Source organism: Heterocephalus glaber, unplaced genomic scaffold, assembly GCF_053883595.1.
Source record: "Heterocephalus glaber isolate CG9 unplaced genomic scaffold, H.glaber_assembly_v1.0 deba00001429, whole genome shotgun sequence".
Classification (NCBI taxonomy): Eukaryota; Metazoa; Chordata; class Mammalia; order Rodentia; family Bathyergidae; genus Heterocephalus; species Heterocephalus glaber.
Genome location: NW_028258294.1, coordinates 25934200 through 25955569, shown reverse-complemented (window position 1 = coordinate 25955569; position 21370 = coordinate 25934200). Strand labels below are relative to the sequence as shown.

Below are 21370 nucleotides of genomic sequence, written 5' to 3'. Positions count from 1 at the left end.
TTAGGGGGTACTTGTATTTATTTTTTGTTAAACTTATCCTAAAATAATTTGTTTTTTGTTCTTATTGATGTGGAAGTTGTTCTTTCTCTGTAACATTTTCTAACGTTATTGTTGGTGTCTAAAAAAGAGAACGCTTAGTGAACTAGAATTCTTAATGATTCTACTAGGGTTTCAATGAGGCTCTTAGGTTTTCCCTGTATATAATAAAAATATAATCAAATTGCCACCTTCTTACCAATTTTTGTATCTCTTGCTTGATGCTTTTATCCAATCACATTGTAATATTAAAGAACAACAGTTATTTCGTTTTGTTTCTGGTATCGATAGTATTTCACATACTAGAGTTTTTGACCCTCCCTCCTCATTCTCCCCTTCTTTCTGATCTTGACCAAATTATTCTCTCATGCTCCAGCACCCTCAGCTGTGAAGGGGAGCTTATAATACTATTTTTCAAAATTTAATGAGTTAAAAAACATAAAACTCTTAGAATAGTGTCAGATACACAGCAAAAGTCAAGTGTTAGCTATATGTAGTTATATTTTTTGTTTAAAAAAATTATTAGTGTATCTGTGCAATATATAATAGTTACATTCATTTTGGGGAATTGGTACATGTATGTAGCACATATACACAAACTACATACAGTCTTTCAAAATCATTTACAGAAATATTTTTATCCTACATGAATGTGGAATAAGGATTGTGTTGAAAAGGTTACATAGGGCGAGGATCTAGCTCAGTGGTTCTGCAGCCTGCTTTGCAAATGCAAAGTCCCAAGTTCGATCCCTGCTACCAAAAAAAAAAAATCACAAAGGTTTAAACGTACTAATATTAGAAATTATATTAATAACTAATATAGAAACAATTACACTTTTGGTAAGTTTATGTTGATATTTCACAAAGAATTTTGTGTTGATAATTTTAAGACTTATTTTCTGTAACTTATTTGCTTTCCTACATTTGGGCACTATTTGCTAACTTAAAAAGGAATACCTTAAAAAGGTGTTCCATCTTAAACTATTCTCAATGGCCAATGCCAAAGGAAGCTGAAGTAGACTGGACCACTTGTTCCTATATAGGTAGCACTGTTGTGAAGACCTGATTTACTGATATTCTGAAACTTGTCCTTGAACTCTTACCATAAATTCTAGAAAATGAGCCAAGAGGGTGATTTTATAATTTATGGATATAATAGCCAACTCATACCCTACCCTCTTCCACAAACTAAGTAACCTGGAGAAGTTACTTAACCTCTCTGTGTCCCGTTTTCTCAACACCACTAACAGCATAGGGTTTTAACAAGGATTAAACAAGTTAATACATACATATAAAAATTTAGAACAACTTCTGTCACATAGTAAATGAGAAAGTATATATTTTAAAATGTTTATACTATAAGCAAAATGACAATAAAAATTAGAAAATCTGGTTTATACTATTTTATATTCTAATATGATTTTAAAAGATCTCTCCTTGTTAATATACAAGAAAGAATATCACACAAGTAAAGGCTATAAATGTGTCCCACCAGCTCTTACCACACATTCATAGAACCAATAAATCAAATAACTTGGGAGTTCAAATGCCACTTTATTCCTTTGTTCATGTTATCTTATCACATGAATTTGTAAAATAATTTTGTACAATGTTTCCCAAAGAGAAAAGGACATAAAATCTAGTTCAGAAAACCTAGATGAATCTTTTTTTTGGAATGAAAAACTACTTAAGATTAAAACGTCATACAATACTTTGGCTAGTGAGGATAATTAGAAATGTTAGAAATTGGTAAAGAATATAGCAATGGTTGGCATCCAGTAATTTAGAAGAAATCCACTGATTAATGGTGGGCAGGATTGAAGGTAAGAGGTAAAAAATAAGTATAACTAGAGAACTTCAAAAACATTCATTTTAGCTTAACAATGTAGATAATGGATAATAAAAATTATTTAATTATACATGGCTATAGACAGAGTAAAAGCAGCCATCCCCCACTTCTCTGATAATATAATTTCATTAATCTTTGAATTTCTAGACACAGAATTATCCTAAACTAATATACTGCTAATTGCTAGACTTTTTAACACTTAGCATTCTCCAAAGATCTACAAATTGAACAGTTAAAGCAATAATATTTTTTAAAGTAATATTTTGAGGAAACCCAGGATAGTAGCACCATGGTCCATGATTATTCAAAAAGCTAAAGGAGAAGTTAAATCAGTATTTGATAAATTCACTTATTCACCCAAGAAACAGTTATCTAAATGCCTACTATGAGAAAGGGATAATGTTAAGGGAACACGAGAGGTTATAATCATAAATACAGGTGCTACTTTTTAATGGGTGTGTAGTACTGAGGATTGAACCTAGGGACCTTCACACTGAGCGACATCCCCAGACCCCTGTTTTTAATTTTTTTTTAAATTTTGAGACAGAATCTCTAAGTTGCTAAGTTGTTCAGGCTGGTCTTGAATTTGTGATTCTCCTACCTCAGTCTCCCAGAGTGCTGGAATTACAGCCATGTGGGACAATATCCAGCTCAATTACTACTCAAGTGTATAAAACTTTGTGGAGAAACCAGATAAATATCTGTATAACAAACATCTTTGCAAATCTGAGGCCACGTTTTTGTCTCTTGTATTCTAAATCTCTATTAATAGCATCAGTTGTGGCTAGTTCATTGAAAGTTTTGAATGCCAAAGGAATTTCATCTTTGGTAATGGGAAACTACTACTATTTAAAAAGAGAAACCACTGGAGGTCCCTGAGAAGGTGAACGACACATTTCTAACTATATTTTAGGACAATATATCCAACTGTATTGGTTATGGTGAGGCAAGAAACTCAATACCTTAGGAAGGTATTATAATAGGCCAAGCAAAAGGTGACCAATATCCAAAGTTATGCAGAAAAACAAAGTACAAGATACCTTCTAAGATAATTGTCAATGGATCTGGTTTCGATGTGGTATTATAGAAAAAAAAAAGTTATTAAAAAATAACCCGGGACTGGGGATTTAGCTCAGTGGTTCTGCCGCCTGCCTCTCAAGCGCAAGGTCCTGAGTTCGATCCCTGGTACCAAAAAAAGCAAAACAAAATAAAAACAAAAAACTCAATGGCATCAAATGATACAAATATATCCGAATAACAGAGACTATCAATGGCCACTGCAGGATCATTTCTGTCAAATGAAGAGAGGTAGAATGAATGGACAATTATTCTTCATCATGCTTTTGTGCCACACACTCTTCTCGGTCTAATGAAGTGTACAGACTCTATTAAACTAATGCCTTTAAATGCATGAACCAAAACCCAGGAGTGCATTACAAAAGCAGCCAATTAAAATCTAGTCAGCAAAATATTAAAAATTGTTATATAGTGAAACCTATGCCTTTTACTAATACATTAAAGTAAAACACAGCCAAAGATCTAATAAAACGATTCTGAAGTAGTTTAAAGTGCAAAGTGATATTTTAGGGCATTTGGTTCAACTATAATATCATAGAAAAATATCTGTGATTTCTGTGGGTGAATACTTATTAATATTGGATTTACTGCTTATATACTTATAATTGAGGGAAATGTTAAATTTTAAGTAGAGGTATGAAAATAAAGATGTAGTCTTTTTCCCATCCAATATCACAGAATGCCCAAATTCTATTGACTTGGGAAACCAATGGAACACAAGTTAAAAACTCTTGGTTAAAAAATAAGTTTGTGATAAAAAACAATGTTTTATGGTTCAGATCTAAAATTACCTCCAAAGCTTCATGCATTTGGAAGGTGAATGGATCATGTGGGTGACATAGTTGACTTGCTGGTAAGAGGTGGGGCCTGGTCAGAAGAGGCAGGTCACACTGGGCATGACCTGGAATGGCGTATCCCACTTCCTGACTCATCTTTCTCTGCTTTCTGGCCACCATGACATGAGTAGCTCTCCTCCACCAAACCCTTCTACCATGCCATTTCTGCCCAGGAGACAGCCAACTAGGGACTGTAATTGTGAGCCAAAATAAACCTCTCCTCCTTTAGGTCGTGGGTGTAGGGTATTCTGTCTCAGTGACAAGGAAAGTGACTAAAACAAAATGATATGTTAGGCAGGAAAAGATTAAGTTATGCAAAGATAGTTTGGCAGATGGTATGAGAAGGATAGCAATAGTTTCAAAATAAGTCATTTTTTTCTCTTTCTTTTTTTGGAGGGGATAAGAATGCATTCAGTGGAGCAGGGGAGATAAAAGATGTGTATGCACATCTGTATGAATGAATAAGAACTGAACAGTTAATAACTTGAAAAAATAAAGAAAATCATTGAAATGGGGAAAAAATAAAGGACTTAGTTCATCAGTAAACAAATGCCTCTTTATTTTATATTTTAAGCTAAAACTAACCAGCTTTCCACCCTCAACTCTGCAGTCTTTCCCAGCTTCCACAAGACTGAATGGGCCAGTACTGACTGGGATTGAAGAAAAGCAAGGAAAAGGTCTCTGCCAAGGAATGAAAATCATTGGGAGCTGGAGGTTAATTTTTGCTGCTTTTCTCCAGCCTTTTCTAATCCTTCTTTAATCATTCTCAGTGCTTCAGATACCTAGAGGTTTAATGCTGCCACTTGGCAGTCTACTCCCATAGTTATTCCTTCCAGTATCTTTTCCACCAAAAATCAAAATTCCAAAAGAAAGATCAGTGAGAGTATTAAGATACTTATGTGGTTAAAGTAATTAAATCTCTAAATCTGAGGCACTCTTCAGACAAGGAATATCCTGTGGTTATTATAAGGATAATAACCTTATAGGTTAAACAACTATTTCAATAAAAAGATTGAAAAAATTGTTAAATATAAAGTTTTAGTATACTCCTTGTCTCTGGACATGCTTTCTTATGCCTGCACCTTTCCTCCTCTGTGTATATTACTGTGTTAAAAAAAAAGCACATTTCCATACACATGCATGAAAATTAGGAGGTATAGGGTTAGAATCAGCTTATCTCATTTCTCACTCTTGGGAAAAATTTTTAGCCCATAGAGTTTGGTAAACAAAAGGCTACTGGAGAAGCAAAGATTTGGCAATTAAATATATTTGTGTTCAGAACCAGTATCATTAAAATAAGTAACTTTTATTTTACCTTCCAATTCTATCTTTTGAAGACATAATACAAAAAGTTGAATAATAGGCATTGAGAATTACGAGAATTTTATACACTTCAGATTTATAAATGAAAATTATTGTAAGATTTTGATCATATAAAATTCAAATTGAACTGTCCTTCTTACTGTAGGCTCATACAATCAAGTACCCAATCTATTATAATGCACATAAAAAGTTAATCACATATTGTTATCAAAGTAGGAAATAAACACTTATGATCTATTTGTTATTCTGAGGACTGTTTAGGCCCAAGACTCAGCACCCAGTAACACATTTGCCAAATTAGCCTTCTGGCTTCTGGCTACCACTCAGAAGTTCCAGTGCTTTCTCCACTGGCCCTTTCTTCACTCAAGTGCTATCACAGCATGGGTTGGGCTTGAAGTTAAGCTGAGCTGCCAACCTGGTACATGCTTTCCAGCCAACCAGGCCAGCAATACAATTTCCTATCTCAACCAAATTCACAAAATTAATAATATCTATACTACCTATACTCTGAAGATAGTCTCAGTGCAGCAAAATCTAATTTATGAGATCAGGATTTGACTTCAAACACTACCTGCCTCTTGTTCCCTGCTAATTCAAAAGTGAGGTTTTAAAGGCTCAGAGGCTATCTCATTAATGTAATTTGAAGACTCAAAAAACCCTGAAAAGTAGAAAATTTAATGGAGAAACAAAAATGTAGTAATTTGATGCATTAGGAGATTGGTACTTGTGTTACAAGAATTACTAGACTTGCTGCTGCTTTCCATCCTCAAGAATCTCAAGTATTTTCTGTAATTCAACTATTATGGGGCGGGGGGAGGGCGGATTTAGCTTAGTTGCTTCACTTGAGGCACAAGGTCCTGAGTTCGATTCATGGTGGGGGGGCATAACTATTCCCATGGTCAGTTTATTCGTCTCATATATAACAGGACAAGAAAAGAAAATTAATTTTTATTTCTAAAGCTAAATGATTTTGCTGGTGCCAGTATGGAGTTTTTGGAAGATGTTCTCTGAAATACTCTTAAACTGGTAAAGAGAGCATAGTGGGGCCATGGAGAAGCCATAAGTGCTTGCTCAACTTCCAACATCCAGGAAATTCTAGAAACCTACAGAAGGGAGCACACCAAGGTCAAGACGTATGCAGAGGTACCAGCAGGCAAAGTCCATTTAAGGAGTCCAGTACTCTAAAAACAAGCCAAGGAATCAGTTTAGTTTGAAAATTACATCATCCTATCCTTACAAAAAGAGGACAAAAAGCTCTGGCAGTAAGATTTGTTTCTCTCATTCACAGTCCTTATATGAAGATGACGATATTAAACACCAAGGTATATGGGTATTTAAACTATAACCACCAGCACAAAAATGACCATTATCTCAAGAATTCACAAAAGATTCACCATGGACTGCTTGGCTTCAAAGCTGATATACAGACATTTATGCTAGACCTTTTCCAATGTCTTGAAGTGAAAACAAAATCAAAACCTCGAGAGTAGAAACATACTCTAAACATCATCCATAAAAATGAAAAGTTAGAAGCAGATGGATAACCAAAAAAAAAATCCCTGAAACAAAATTCTGTAATTTAAAACTTGTCAACTATGTTGTGTTAAATAAAAAAAATGTTTTAAGTTGTGTATTTAGAAATGAGTGACAATAAAATCATAATCTATGGGATGTCACCCAACTGATACTTCCTGGTGTAAATGTATTTAAGAAAACACAAAGAATTAAAAGATTAAAATGATCAAATAAGCCAAAATAAAGGTGGAATAAGGAATAAATAAAGCAAGAAGCAAAAGTAACAAGTAAAACTGGCTAATAAGGGGTGGAGGCATAACTCAGTGGTAGAGCATGTACTTAGTATGCATGATACTCTGGGTTCAATTCTTAGCACCCAAAATTAAACAGAAAGAAAAAAAATGCTTAATAATAAATAGTGAGTTGGTTCTAAATGAGTGAATGACCTTTGAAAAGTATAACGAAGAGGTCAGAGAATACCATGAATATTTAACATTACCAATGTAATAATATTCAATGAAATGAAAAGGATTCTTCAAATGCAATATTTCTGCATAAATCTTTATGCCAATAGATTAAGAATGTCCAATCAGAGGTGATTTGGGAGGTTGAAAGTATTGAAAAAAATAAAAACTTTGTTCAAGATTTATATACTCTTATTCCTGACAAGGGTTGCTGCAGGGGTGATCCAAATATATGGTGAATATTTAAAATTTTAAAATTTATTAAAGTAAAAGATACAGTGCCATTAATTCCCCTCAAACCATTCCTCTCTTGCTTCAAACACATTCATCTCATCATTCTTGCCACTTTCTGAAGCAGTTCTGGAAATCTTTTGTCATGATGTGTGATCAAAAATATGATAAATGATGCTAACAAATGCCATTCAGCAGGGTAGGGGATTTAGCTCAGTGGTGCCACACCTGCCTGGCAAGTGCAAGGTCCTGAGTTTGAATCCCAGTACCAAAAAAAAAAAACCCATTCAGCAGAAAGGCAGGCTCATAAAAACATTACAATGTGCCCTCATCCACCTTATTCACCAGATCGGTCACTGTGTGATCTCTGGCTCCTTCCCAGGTCAAAATGACCAAAAAAGGTAAATGTTTTGAATTGATTCAGGACAGCAAGGCTGCCACAACAGCACAACCAAAGACACAGAAGGGGTCTTCTAGAACTGCTTCATGAAGTGACAAGAATGTTGGAATAAGTGTGTTCAAAGTGAGAGGGAATATTTCGAGAGGGGATAAATGACAATATGTGCTTTACTGTAATAAATTTTTTAATTTGAACATTCACTGTATATTTTAATCACCCCATGTAAAAGTCCTAAATTTAACAAAAGCTGATTATATAGTACTTCAAATTATAAAATACACATTAACTAGGTAGGTTTTAGTCCATGCTAACAGGTTTTCTAATTTTGAAGCACCTTGTTAATTCAACACATTATATGTACTAAAGGCTCTTATGTTGGATCTAATATGGAAGATTACATGAGATGTCAACAATGTCCAGATTTTTGGTCTGAGTATCTAAGGAGGTAGTAACATTTACTGGACTTAGGAACAGATTTTGGGAAAAACTGTTTTTGATCATTTTTGTTTCAGATACCAATAGCTACCCCAGTGGAGCTGACCACAAGAAAGCAGTGTAAAAGAGAGAAGTCAGGATTGGAGATATGTATTAATTAGCACATAGACGGTATTTCAAAATACTGGATGGGCTCATTTTGAGAGTACATTTAAGAGATTCTAGGGATACAATTTCAGTAATTTAAGGATAGAAAGATACTACCTAGATTTGTGGATATCATACTTTCGTGTACTATATATTTGCTATATTTAATTATTTTTTAACATGTTAAATTAGGACTTCAGTACAAAATTGCCTACTAGTCTCTGAAAAGTTTAGTATCAGTTTCACTGCCATTTTGGGTTTTGTAAATTGTTTGAATTTCTTTTGGGAGAGGAGTTCAAGTGGTATGTTGCAATACCTAAAGGAATTGATAAGAAGGGTATAAGGTCCTTGATTGATCCTGAGCTGTCACTGAAAAAAAGAGATCTGTTCCAAGGGGTACAAACTTTCATTTATTTCTACCTATATTTTATAGACATAACAAGTAGACTGTTGTGAAAAGTAGAATAGGTCTCAAGGTTTACACTACTGACACAAAAATAGAATCATTAAGTGGGATAAATGTGAAAAAATTTCAGCCTTACTAGATTTATGCTAATTGACTATATGTTCAATTCCAAAAGAAGAGACCATATCTTAAATACTTCAAATATATAACTGAAGATGTTTCTTAAAAGATTCTTAGGAATTCAATAATTTAAGGGAATCCCCATATTAACATGCCAATTTATTTTTAAGTTTCTTACATTTAACTATTATAGATATTTTCAGGAAATGTGTATATAAGCAGAAGATACCAGTGTTAGAAAACAGAAGGCATTTGCATTCTAAAAACTGAAATATGAAAGTGGAAGTCCCATGAAAGTCAGGAATAAACCCAAAAGGCCACCATTAATATTTTTTGTAATTTCAGCCAATACAATAAGACAAGGGAAAAAAAAAGGTATAATTGAAATACTGAAAAAAAAGGCCTAATATTATTGAATCATTATATATCCTGAATATCAAGAAACTCAACTGAAAACCTGTTGGAACTAGGTCTTATAATTTATCTAACAGTAGATATGAATTTAGTAAGACAGACAAATGGTTACATAAAATTTTAATATCAACCACTACCAGTTATAAAACATAGTATAGGTTCAGTATCCCTTATCTGAAATACTTGGAATCATAATTGTTTTGAATTTTGGATGTTTGTAAATTGTTAAATATTTATATATACGTAATAATATATCTTGGTATGGGACCAAGTCTGAACATGAAATTCATTTGTTTCATATGTATCTGATACACAGCCTAAAAGTAATTTTATATAATATTTTTAATAATTTTGAGCACGAAACAAATTAGTGCAGAATCTTTGTGACCTGGGTGAGGTGGTGCATGCCTATGATTTCAGCAGTAGGGAGGCTGAGGCAGAAGGATCACTGTGAGGCTAGCCTAGGCTACATAATGAGTTCAAGGGCAGCCTGATCCTCTTTCAAAACAAGGCAAAACAAAACAAAACAAAACAAAACACAAAGTAAAATAAAATATTTATTAAAAAAAGAATTTTCCATTTGTGATATCACGCTGACACTGGGAAAGTTTTGGATTTTGGAGCATTTTGGATTTCATATTAGGGATGCCAAAATTGTAATATAACAAGGGGAAATTGTTCATAATAAGTAATGATAGCTAAGAATGTTAGCGCTTCAGTATACATCAGTCAATCACCACAATCATGGTATTACATGATAGTAGTATGATAACAGATATTACTATCATCATTTTGAAGGCAAGGAAACTGAAGCCTAGGGAAATTAATCAGAAATTTACCCCAAATCACATACATAGCCAATGTCATGAAAGGAATGCAAATGTACTCTATCAAATTCCACAAATGAGCCTAGCACTATGCCCATTATAGTCCAAAAAAAAGGCCTGTGGAGTCACAGTGGCGAGTACAGAGAATAATTTACTCATACTGCTGATAAAAATATATATTGGTGCAATGGGGAACAATTTCAATGATCACATCTCAGAATGTGTTAAAAATGTATTTATCACTGTGGACACTGATGTCTATACACAGACATTTGTCATATTTGTTTATTACAGTAACAAAAAGGAGTGACAATCTTTGTGCCCAGAAATTAATCCGCTTCTTCTAGTCTTTCCAATTTGCTACCATATAATTGCTCATAGTAGGCCATAATGATCCCTTTATATATCTGTGATATCAGCTGTAATGTCTCTTTTTTTAAAATCTAATTTTATTTGGGTCTTTTGTGGTATCAGGTGTAATGTTTCTTATTTTCATTTCTAATTTTACTTAGGTGTTCTCTTTCTTGGTTTGGTTACAATGTAAGTATTCAAAGATATGATGAATTAATTAAATTACAGTGCTTGAATATGCTGAATGTCACTCAGCCAATAAAATAATCTCTTAAAAGAATACTTGACATAGGAAAACTCTTATAAAAAGCAAGAAACAAAACCACAATGCATATACTTTTTTAAAAGGATGTTTTTATATTAAGAGATTTTTAAAAAATGAAAACAAGGATACTAATATTTTAAGTTATTTTTAATTGAAAACTACAGGTGATTGTCACTATCATTTTATACTTTTGCTGCATTTTACAAATGTGACAAAATATCAAAATATTAAACTCAAAATTTAAGTTTAAAAGATAAACTGAAGTAATTAAAATAGAAATGCATTTGGAAAACATTTCCCCTACCTAAAATTATTTTTTCCTATGCATATTGCTAATTTTATTTCAACATAATTTAAACTCATAATTCTTTGTTACTGAAGGCACTTTTCTATCTTGGCAAAAACAGAAATAATCTACTTTACCTAAAATAAATCATTTATTGTTCATCTACATGAGTCATTTATATTATAGCAAAGTTCCAGAAAGTAATTAATATGTAAGATAACCAATTCAAGTGAAGCCATCAAAGAAAAAATGACATAAACATAAAAAAGTGTAAGTCAAGAACAAGGAGAAAGCCTCAATTATATGGGCAAGCTGTTCCCTAAATATTAAAAATAAATTATAAAATAAAAGCCAAGATTTGAAACAGACCAAATCACAGAATAAGAATAAAATTAAACCCACACAATTTTGAATAGGAAATGAGCACAGATGACTAAGAACAAAGAACAAAAGCTAATTATAGCTTCACCCTAAAAGACATAAAGTAAGATTTGAAAGCTCTTTGAAAAATCTGTGTTTTGTTTTGTTTTGTTTGAGACAGGGTCTCAATAAGGCTAGCCTCCTGCCTCAACCTCCTGGGTTCTGGGATTGCAGGCGCGTGCCATCACACCCAGTTTAAATCATTTTATAATATTAAATGTCTCCTTCTTGTCAAGTACTTCTTTTAAATTCATTATCTTGAATTAGTAAAAATAACTCTGCAAAGTAGATATTGTTTAATGGGTGAAAAATCAAAGAGAAACTACCTACCATCCAAGAGTCTTGCCTAGTGTCACAGCCAGAAAATGACAGGTTTAGGGTTCAAATCCAGGCCTAGCTGATACCAGAGGCCATATCTACTTTATAGAATGAAAACTTTCAGTTCTTCAACCTAGACTATCCTCTAGGCCTTCAATAGCTGCCTAAAACTTTTATTTTAGATGAAATGTTAGCTTGTTATCCAGTTTCAGGCCACCACAGATGTCATGGGTAAACTGAAGGGGGTAATGTCAGCAAAGAACTGCTAACATCAAGGAGAGAACTAAAATCACAGATGTGAGTTAATATAACTGATTCCTAACCTGGATCTGGTGACACACATCTGTAATCCCAATACTCTGGGAGGCTGAGGCAGGAGGATCACAAGTTCAAGCCCAGCCTGGACAATTTAGTGAATTAGAGAGACCCTGTTTCATAATAAAAAGGACTGGTGATGTAGCTCAATGCAGAGTCACTGGGTTCAACCCTCAGTATATACATACATATACACACATATAGGTAAAATTGAATCTTGCTACCCTTCATTATCTAAAACAAACACACAGCATAACAAGTACTGCTATTTAATTTTGGATAAATTAGAACTCTCAGTACCCTGGACCTATTTCTTTAACATTTCTAGGCATTAGTACCATCACCTAGAAGAGATGCAAAACAATAGTATATACCTTATAGAGTTGTTATCTAACTAAATTAGACCATGGAAGTAATGCCCTTAACACTGTGCTTGGCATATAGTTAGTACTCAAAATAAGTGAAATCATAGGGCACATATTATTTAAAAATAGAAAAATATAATTCATGTGAGTAAACTATTCTGTTTAAAATAGTTAAAATGTTTTGGTCATAAAGACTAAGTTTTTGGAAAATCCACTTTTATAATACTCTGTGCTAACAGGGATAATTAAGGTTAATTGTATTCTTAAAAGGCAAATGTATATTGTCTCTCAAGAAATCACATGGTACACTGTAAGTTAATTTTTAAAATGTTTGGATACCAATTGTGTTTTTGCATCTCTTATCCATCTATCTGTTTTTAAACATCATAACCACCACTAGCACAGTCCAATAAAGTGTGTATGGCTTTTTAAATAATTAAAATACACATATGGAGTAAAACACATTCATATATGTGAAGTATCATCTACTATATGTCAAACCCTGTACAAGAATTAGGCAAAAAATGACGTGGACCATATAATCCTTGTCCTTAGAGAGCCTAAAGACCACTAACGGGATAAAAAAGCACAGGGACACCAGGGGGTACAAGCAACATTTTCTGTAATTGGTTGATGCTTATGACAAATCTATGTACTAGGTAGGACTTTCTCTATTTTTTAAATAGACATAAAGCAGAGACACAAAGCAGAAAAGAAATGCAGAAGAAACAACTTTCATCTAATCTGCAAGTGTTGTGGAGAATTATATGGTGCTGAGCAATTAATTTTGACGCAGAATTAGGAAATGCTTTTGATATGTTTTTACTTAAAACTCTCTATATAAATTTTGTAAAGTATAACAACATGAATAAAAACTATCTGGGAGAATATCAAAATGTTTACCTAAATTATTTCTGAGTAAGGACATTTCACTTGGCCTTACTTTTCTCCACACTTAATCAATGTGTATCTCTTCAATTTAAAATATATGTAGAAAAGTCAGAATTAAAATCAGATATTAATACTCACCTAACAAACTGTCACAGATTTTAAAATTTAACAGTGAGTTCAAAATGGGATGAAAGCACTCTATTTGGCAATGGGTGCACAATCAATACAACTTTTTTTTTTTTGGTCAAAAGCTTTTTCACTCTCAAAGACTTTAAAGCTTATTCTCTTTGGACATTTACTTCTAGCAATCCATCCCCAAAACACCAACACAGAAAAAAAATGTTACTGAGATGTTCAATTAAAGCATTATGATATTAAAATATCAGAGGAAAAAGCAATGTCTAACAGAAATAGAATGGCTAGATAAAACAACACATTGTTAGGAAGAAAATGTTTGAAATATTTTTAATATCTCGAGAAAATATTTAGCACATATTATATGAGAACAGAGAGGTGGAATTTAAACCTTTATCAAAATACGATTCCAAATATACAAAACAATGGTGTATCTTTTTTAGAAGCAAATTCCCGAGAAAGATAATTCTACTATATTGTTTAAACCTCACAGTAGATGAATTTATTAACATTTATTAGGGTTCAGAGATGTTAGTATTTGTTTTAACTAGGCCTGAGCCTAGGTAAGTTGGCACCCTCTGCCATTATTAACTGTGGGTCAACGCTGCAGGCCAACGAGGCATATCCGCACTTAAAACTCAAGAAACTATTTTAGAACATTCAAATCAAATTTCAGATTTCAGATAAAATCTCACAATCTCAGTATCTTAGGTTTAAATTTGAAATCCTAATCTAATGTATTTTTATTATTCAATGACTATTTAATACTCTTCTTCCTGATACAAACTATAGTAAGGCTCTTGTCCTCTTAATCACCACCCTTAACATTTGCCACATGCTCCAGATACTGACCCTTTATGCCCTCCTTTCCTGCTAGTTCCTTGGCTCATACACACTACTAGCTTGGCCATAACTCCCACTGGGTCTATCTACCGAAATCCTACCTTTGAGGCCTCCCCCAGTGTCTGTATTTCTCATTTCTTCACTCATGGCACTTAGTACATTCCACCTGGTATTATGGCCTATCTGTGCATAGCCTATCCTATTAGAGGTCTGGGATATACCCAGCACATAGATCAATACTAAATAATTACAGTTTTTGCCAATGGAACAGAAGTACACCACTTTCAAATGAGCAGTAACTGGCAAATTAGTTTATAATCTTACATCCCAAAACTAAAATATTTTTAAAATTCCCTACTTAATATCTTTTAAAAAAAATGGCTATTAAAGCAAAATGTAAGAAACCTAAGCCTATGTGGAAAAAAATAATGAAAAACACTAAATGGGTATAAAATGACAGCAACACCTTTATATATGTTATAGTTAAAATAAATGTAGAAACTATTGTAGTCAGCTAAAATGAAGGCAAGGTATCCTAAATGTAGAATGAGAAAAATATTTTAAAGATAATTTCTATTAACCACTTGGGGTCCAATTTGGAAGATGTAATCCATTAAAAATAGCTCCAGAGAAGCCTGCAACATAAATTAAGATTTTTTTATTATTCTAGCAATTAAAACAAAAATTTAGTAAAAGGAAATGACTAATAAAAACTATCAGCATACAAACATTCCAAGTTTCTGTTTCCTATTCTTTAATATTTTCCATTATACTAAAATAGTTCCATTAGACTTTCATCATTAAGTAGAGGGTTAAAAACACTGATCTCTTTGTTCTTTTATTTACAAGTTTATTTTGGGTTAAGGGTAGAGGGCCTAGCATGCATAAGGCCTGGGGTTCAATTTCAGCACAATCCCCCACCCCCGCAAAGTTCATTTTATTTTGGTGATAATGTTTAAATATTTTATGATGAACAGATGCTAGAAGTAAAATTGTAACTTACTTTGAAAGTAAAACTTTCTTTAAATAAAAATACTCAAACATTTTAAATTATGGATTCACAGTCTATAGACCATTCTGATGTTTTGATAGTACCTTCAAGTAGATAGATTTAGGTAACTTAAAACAAGCATGCCAAATTGGAAAAAAAAAAAGTGAAGAAAGGTGAAAATCTGAATTAGGCATCTTCCTGGGCTTGTCACAGTAAGATTAATTTTACAAGTCTTCAGGGAAGCTATCTATATTTTCAAACATCAGAGAATACTAAAATTAAGAAATTGCTACTAAAATTAATTGTATATGTAAAAGATTAAGTAAATGAAAGTCATACTCTCTGTACTTGTGACTTCTCATGGTTCTTGGAAGTCTAAAAAATGTGTTTGAGAAATATCCTGTTTTCTATACATATTAGCATGAGAAAATGAAAACTGAGGAAATAAGTGAAAAACTGAATAACTTTCTCAAATTTCTAAATACATAGTACTTAGGCCGAAGTATCATTGCATCATCTATTGTAAGATGTAAAAATTTTAAAAAAATCAAAAAGCGCCTGATGGGCCTGGAGATACTCCAACACAACCTCGCAACCAATAGAAAAACTTTCCTTAAATCTGGATTAGCGTTTTAGGTCTTTATCACAAAACTCAAAGAGCATAAACAGCAATGTTAACGGACACCCAAATGGCTAGAAGCCCAGTTTGAACGATCAGCACTTGGAAGCAACTGCAGTTTTTAGAGACTCTTAAGGGGTAAAAGATGAAACAGTTGAGGGAAGAAGAGCGGGATTCATTTCTCTAAGTTATATTTGTAACGCCTCTTTGTAATAGGGAGTTAAAAATATGGAGTACCCCGATTTAACAGGAATGCAGTCTGTAAAGGGGAATTGGGTTGGAGCCTGAGGAGTGAGGGGAAGGGGTTCCTTAGGACTGGCCTGGAGAGGCTGGTCGACTGGGTAGGAGGATGGAAAATAAATGCCAAGGGCTGGGGCTGGATCCGAGATGTCGCAGGATGCCTCACCCCAGCAGCGCGCGCGGGTCCTTTTCCACTCGGGGCGCCCAAGCTCGCCTCCGTGCTCCGCGGCCGTGCCCGGGGCGGCTGAGTGGACCAGGGCCCTAGGCCGCTGGGCCAGGAGACAGGGAGGGAGACGAGACCGCCCGCCTCGCCTCGCCTCCCCTCACCGGCAGTCCCGGCGGATTTGGAGCTGCCCGCGGGAGGATGCGCCAGGTTTTCCGCCCCGCACCACCTGGACAGTGGGGGCTCGGCAACTCGACCTCGGGGGCCGACCCGCCCGGGCCTGGAGCTCTCCCGGCGCGGCCTCCCGCCCCGCCGCCCTCTGGCGTCCGGCGTCCGGCTCCCTCGGCCCCGCTCTCCCTTAGCCTCAGCTCCGCCGGGCACCCCCACCCGCTTCCCAAGGACGAACCTGGAGCTGCTGCCCAGCAGGGCCAATCCGGCGAGGAAGCGGCGGGCGGGCGGCGGCGACACGGCACCTTCAGCCCGTGCCCTGCCGCCGCGGCCCCAGTGTCCGCTCCGCTGGCTCGCATCGCTTACACCCCGCCGGCGCGCGCGCGCGGAGCTGTTGCTCAACCTACTTGCATTCTCTTCTCAGCAGCCATCACAACATGCTCCGGGAGCCGGGGCAGCCCCGGAGCCCTCTGGCAGGCGGCCGCTCTCTCCTCGGCTCAGGGCCGCCGCGGCCGCCGCTAGGGCGCAGGATGAGCGGGAGGTTTTTTCATGCCGCCCGGCCGGCAGGCCACACGGCAGGCCCGGCTCGGCCCGCCACCCGCGCCGCTGCTTCTCCGGCGAGAGCGAACCTGGCGCTGCCGCCCGCTGCCACGCGCCGCTTCCTCCTCCCCTTCGCTCTTTTCCTTCTCCTTCGCCGCCTCTGGAGCCGAGGTTGGCAAACCAGCACCTGCTGCTGGAGACCGCCGAGAACTGAAACAGGAAACCCGGAACCAGGGGGAAAACCCGGGAGGCGTGGAGAGGGCTGAGGGGGGAGCTGCTGAAACCTGTCCTGCTCTACCTAGCCGGGGCTGCCGGAGTCCCGCGCCTCCCCCTGTGGCCCCCAACCCAGGGGTCCCGACCTCCCTTTGCCTCCCCCCCCCCCGCCCCGGTCCTGTCCCGGAGGGCGCCTCTCAGCTGCAGCACCATCTCCACTCGGCAACCACATGGAGCCTGCCCTGGGCAGCCAAGGAAATCGACGGGCTGCCTTCTCAGGGCTTGTTTCCCGCTGTTGTTTACTTACTGTCAATATTCCGTAATGAGAAAAGACCACACCCTGCATCGGTAAAACCAATAAGGGAGTTTAAACAAATGAAGTTGTCCGGATTTTACCCTGGGGAAGGACTTCTTCCCACAAGGAAATTGGCCTTATAGGAAATGGCAATCATGTCAAAATCGAGATTAAATCCAGGATACATCCAGATCTCTTTCAGGGGGTTGGGAAAATAGCCCCTTTGCACCTGAGTTGCCAGAGTGAAAAGCTCTAAGGGCAGAGAGCCTTCCTATTTCTCTGAATTGAACAACACCCAGCAAAATCTAGGCCAGCATTTCAGAAATGTTCAAATACTGTAATCTTACTCACCTGCTTATGGAATAGTCACCAGGAGCCTCACTCCCAGCCCTGGACAGGATGCATCTGCTGGAGTGAGAGAGAGGGTACTTAGTGGACTGTGCTCCTACAATGTGCCACTCTGCCTGAAGCATTATCCCATCTAACTATCACCACACTCAAGTGAGCCAGGTATTATAATCTGGTGTATCCACCAGAAAATTAGAAAGTTTACCTGCAATTAATGTATAAAAAGATCCATATGTATTGCACCTAGAGCACATATTTGTTTTACTGGATCCGAATTCATGCCTTTTATCTCACTTTTTGCCTTTAACAGAATTATTTCTTACCTTTGAATTATCTTCAATAAAGCATTGATGGTTTAAGTCTGGATCTTGGACTACTTCGTGGTAGTGATATCCCTGATGGTTATTGGAGCTCAAACTTTATACTTTCCAGTTTAATGCTTTTAACCACCCGTTATGTATGGTTTATATTTGGATGTCATCCCCCTCAAAGCCTCATGTGTTCATAAGTGGGACTTTTGAGAGGTGATTGGATCATGGAAGCATGATACTTATTAGTGGGTTAGTCTGCTGATAACTTTATAGCTGAATGTGATTTGGGGGAAACCTGGTCAAAGGAGGTGGGTCACTGGAGTTGTATTGTGTGGGTTTATAGCTTCTCTTACTCTCTTTCTGCTTCCTAACTGCCATACCTTAAGCTAAGTCTTTTCTGCCCCACTACTATACTACTCTGCCTTGGAGTCAACTGACTATAGACTAAAACTAATACAAACTATAAGTCAAAATAAACCTTTCCTTCTTTAAGTTATGGATATTGGGTGTTGTGTCTCAGAGAAACTAAGACAACTGACCCCACTTGGCCTTCATGGCTCAGAGGAGCAGCACTGATGTCCCCGTGTCTTTGGCTAGCATCTGTTGCTCTTTAGGAATGGATGAAAACCCAGTTGAGTACATCCTTCCTGCTGATGCCCAGGGCACATGGACTCTCCTTGTGAAATGAAAGGAAAGTTTCTCACTGAGCCCATTTTCCCTTTTAGCAGGCCAGTCTTGGGGCCTATTTAACAAAATTAAAGGCAGGAGATGCACTTCTGTGGTCTGCATTTTTATTACTGCCTTGAAGACCCTAGGAAGATTGGCAACATGCTCTCTGAAGCAGGATCAAATTTTATTGGTATGAAAGGCAGGGTGGCCCTGTTCACTTGGAAAAAGCCTCTAACGTCCCTAGAGTAGACTTAACAGAGACTGGTTGGCTGACAAGTGGCAGCCTTTGTGGCATGCTTTTAGTGATGCCAGGAAGATTCCCTATTCACAACATACTGTTCACACAATTTACCTCTTGCCCTGTGTTCCACAATGGACACTCTTGAGCTACCATGTGTTATGCCATATAAGGCCCACAAAGCCCCTATAAAAGAATACCCATCACTATTTCCATTTCACAGATGAGAAAACTAAGATGAAGATCACAGTCAGTAAATAACTAAGAGTGCAAGGAGAAAAATACAAATGGTTTGACTCAAAATTAAGGCCTTTATGTGAATAAAATATATTATTAGCCCTTAATTACTTTATTATTTAGTTGGGGAGATAAAACACATGAAAATTAAAAGAAAACTAAAAAGAACAAAATGTAAGTGTCAAATATGTGTCATGCATAATAAATAACAAACGGTTTAAGACAGAGAATCACTTCAGGTAGGAATAGTTAGAAAGACTTACACAGAAGGTGAGTGAGTTTGGGCTTTGAAAAGGAGGAATTTGAAGTTGGATTATATGCAGTGAATATGCTTTGATAAATGGGAGCATAAGGCATGCCATATCTGTGGAACTGACAGCAAGAAGCAAAGAATGCCAGAGAAATTGAGGAAACATTATTAAGAAAAACTAAGCGAGGAAAAGTAGAACATAATTCCAGGGTTTTGAAATGCAAGAGCATGTATGTGTGTATGAGAGACAATACTTGGTTCCATGTAGCCTATATCCCAGTGGAGAATCTGTAAAGAGTTTTGTCAGAAGATGATGTCAAAGATGTCCTATTTTAGGGAGATAAAGATTATGATGGTTTGTTGGACGGTTTGGAAAGAAGTGGGAAACAAAGTTGAAGGCTCATACAACAGAACTGACATGAAATAATGATGTAGACAGAGAGAGAAGGAAAAGATAGGTTCATGAGATGCTGTGACCTAAGTCATAGAGGCTTTGTGAATGATTAAATGTGTTTGATGAAGATGGACTTAAGAAAAGAGAAAAGTTCAAAATGACTTACTTAGTGGTTGTAAATGTGAAACCTGTTGTATTACTATCTAGAAAAAAGGGTAAGTGAAGGGATAGAGGAATACTTTTTTAAATGTTTAGAATCACTTGGTTTTAGGCATGTAGTTAAGGTAATATCAGGATATGCACATGAAAATGGTATAGTGCTATATAGAGAATATAGATAATTTCATAAATGAGACTCTTCTGCTATTGAGAAAGTAAGTATGAAAATTTTAAATGGTCTCTACTATAATGATAACCAAATATGGCTGTTCATTTTTGTAAACCAGAGTTGGAAGAAAATTTATAATAAAAATAAAACAATTTTATGACTGAGTTAAATGGGCATTAGAGATTTCCACTTATATTATCTTTTTATTTAACCACAAGTTATATTTACTTATAGGGAAAAGAGACTACATAGAGAGCAATTTGCATAAGTTCAAGAGCATTAGAACGATGAAAGAAAATTTAGAGATCACTTAATCTGACCCACTTTTCATTCTGCAAATGGTAAAATTGAGGACAAGCAGATGCTTTGTAAAGAACAGATGAGGGAAGGGCAGGGGATTTAGCTCAGTGGTTGCAGCACCTGCCTTGCAAGTGCAAGGTCCCAAGTTCAATCCCCGGTACAAAAAAAAAAAAAGAGGAACAGATGAGGGGAGAATAGTTGCAAGGGCAGCACTTTTACCTTTATAATGTGGCTCCCAATATAGTGCCATATACTTATATTCATATTTGAGCTATAAAAGGTAGAGTTTCAGATTGCTGCTCTATCCCACCATGGCTGCCTCAGTGCAAAACTGCCAGTTTCCCAGCCACCTTACCTAAGATGCTTAGGGGCTTCAAAAGGCCACCCTAATATTCCAAACTGTCATACAGCCCTGGGAAATGCTTCTGGAGAGTTTTCTCCTTGGAAATGTTGGGAATCAGTAGTTATACTTGGGGTTGCAAAAGAGCATTTTCTCCTATTCTCAAGTCTCATGCCTTCACCATTTCTGCCCAAACACCTTAGTAAAACAATGTCCTTGATGTACATTTATCTCCAGCTCTTTATCCAGCAATTTATTTCCTGTAATTAAAGTGCTTCACACACATGACCAGGTAACTCCTGTAATGTTTCATCAATAGTTCCTTCCATATCTTTTAGAGAATTCCTGATTAATTCCAACAATTTATAAAATGTCTAGCTTCATTATTCTACAAAAAAACCAAACAAACCCCAAAACCATTTACTAAGCACACACTATGTATAACACTGAGGGAAAT

General features: G+C 36.4%; 1 protein-coding gene across 1 annotated transcript in view; it reads right to left on the bottom strand.

Annotated features, from left to right (window-relative positions):
• Zc3h12c (zinc finger CCCH-type containing 12C) overlaps nt 1-17194 on the bottom strand; it is a 106829-nt gene extending 89635 nt beyond the window's left edge. Inside the window, exon 1 of the mRNA XM_021237702.2 lies at nt 16858-17194. Coding sequence (XP_021093361.1) covers nt 16858-16881 — 24 coding nt within the window. The 5' untranslated portion in view covers nt 16882-17194. The remainder of the gene's footprint in view (nt 1-16857) is intronic.
• Between the last annotated feature and the right edge of the window lie 4176 nt (nt 17195-21370).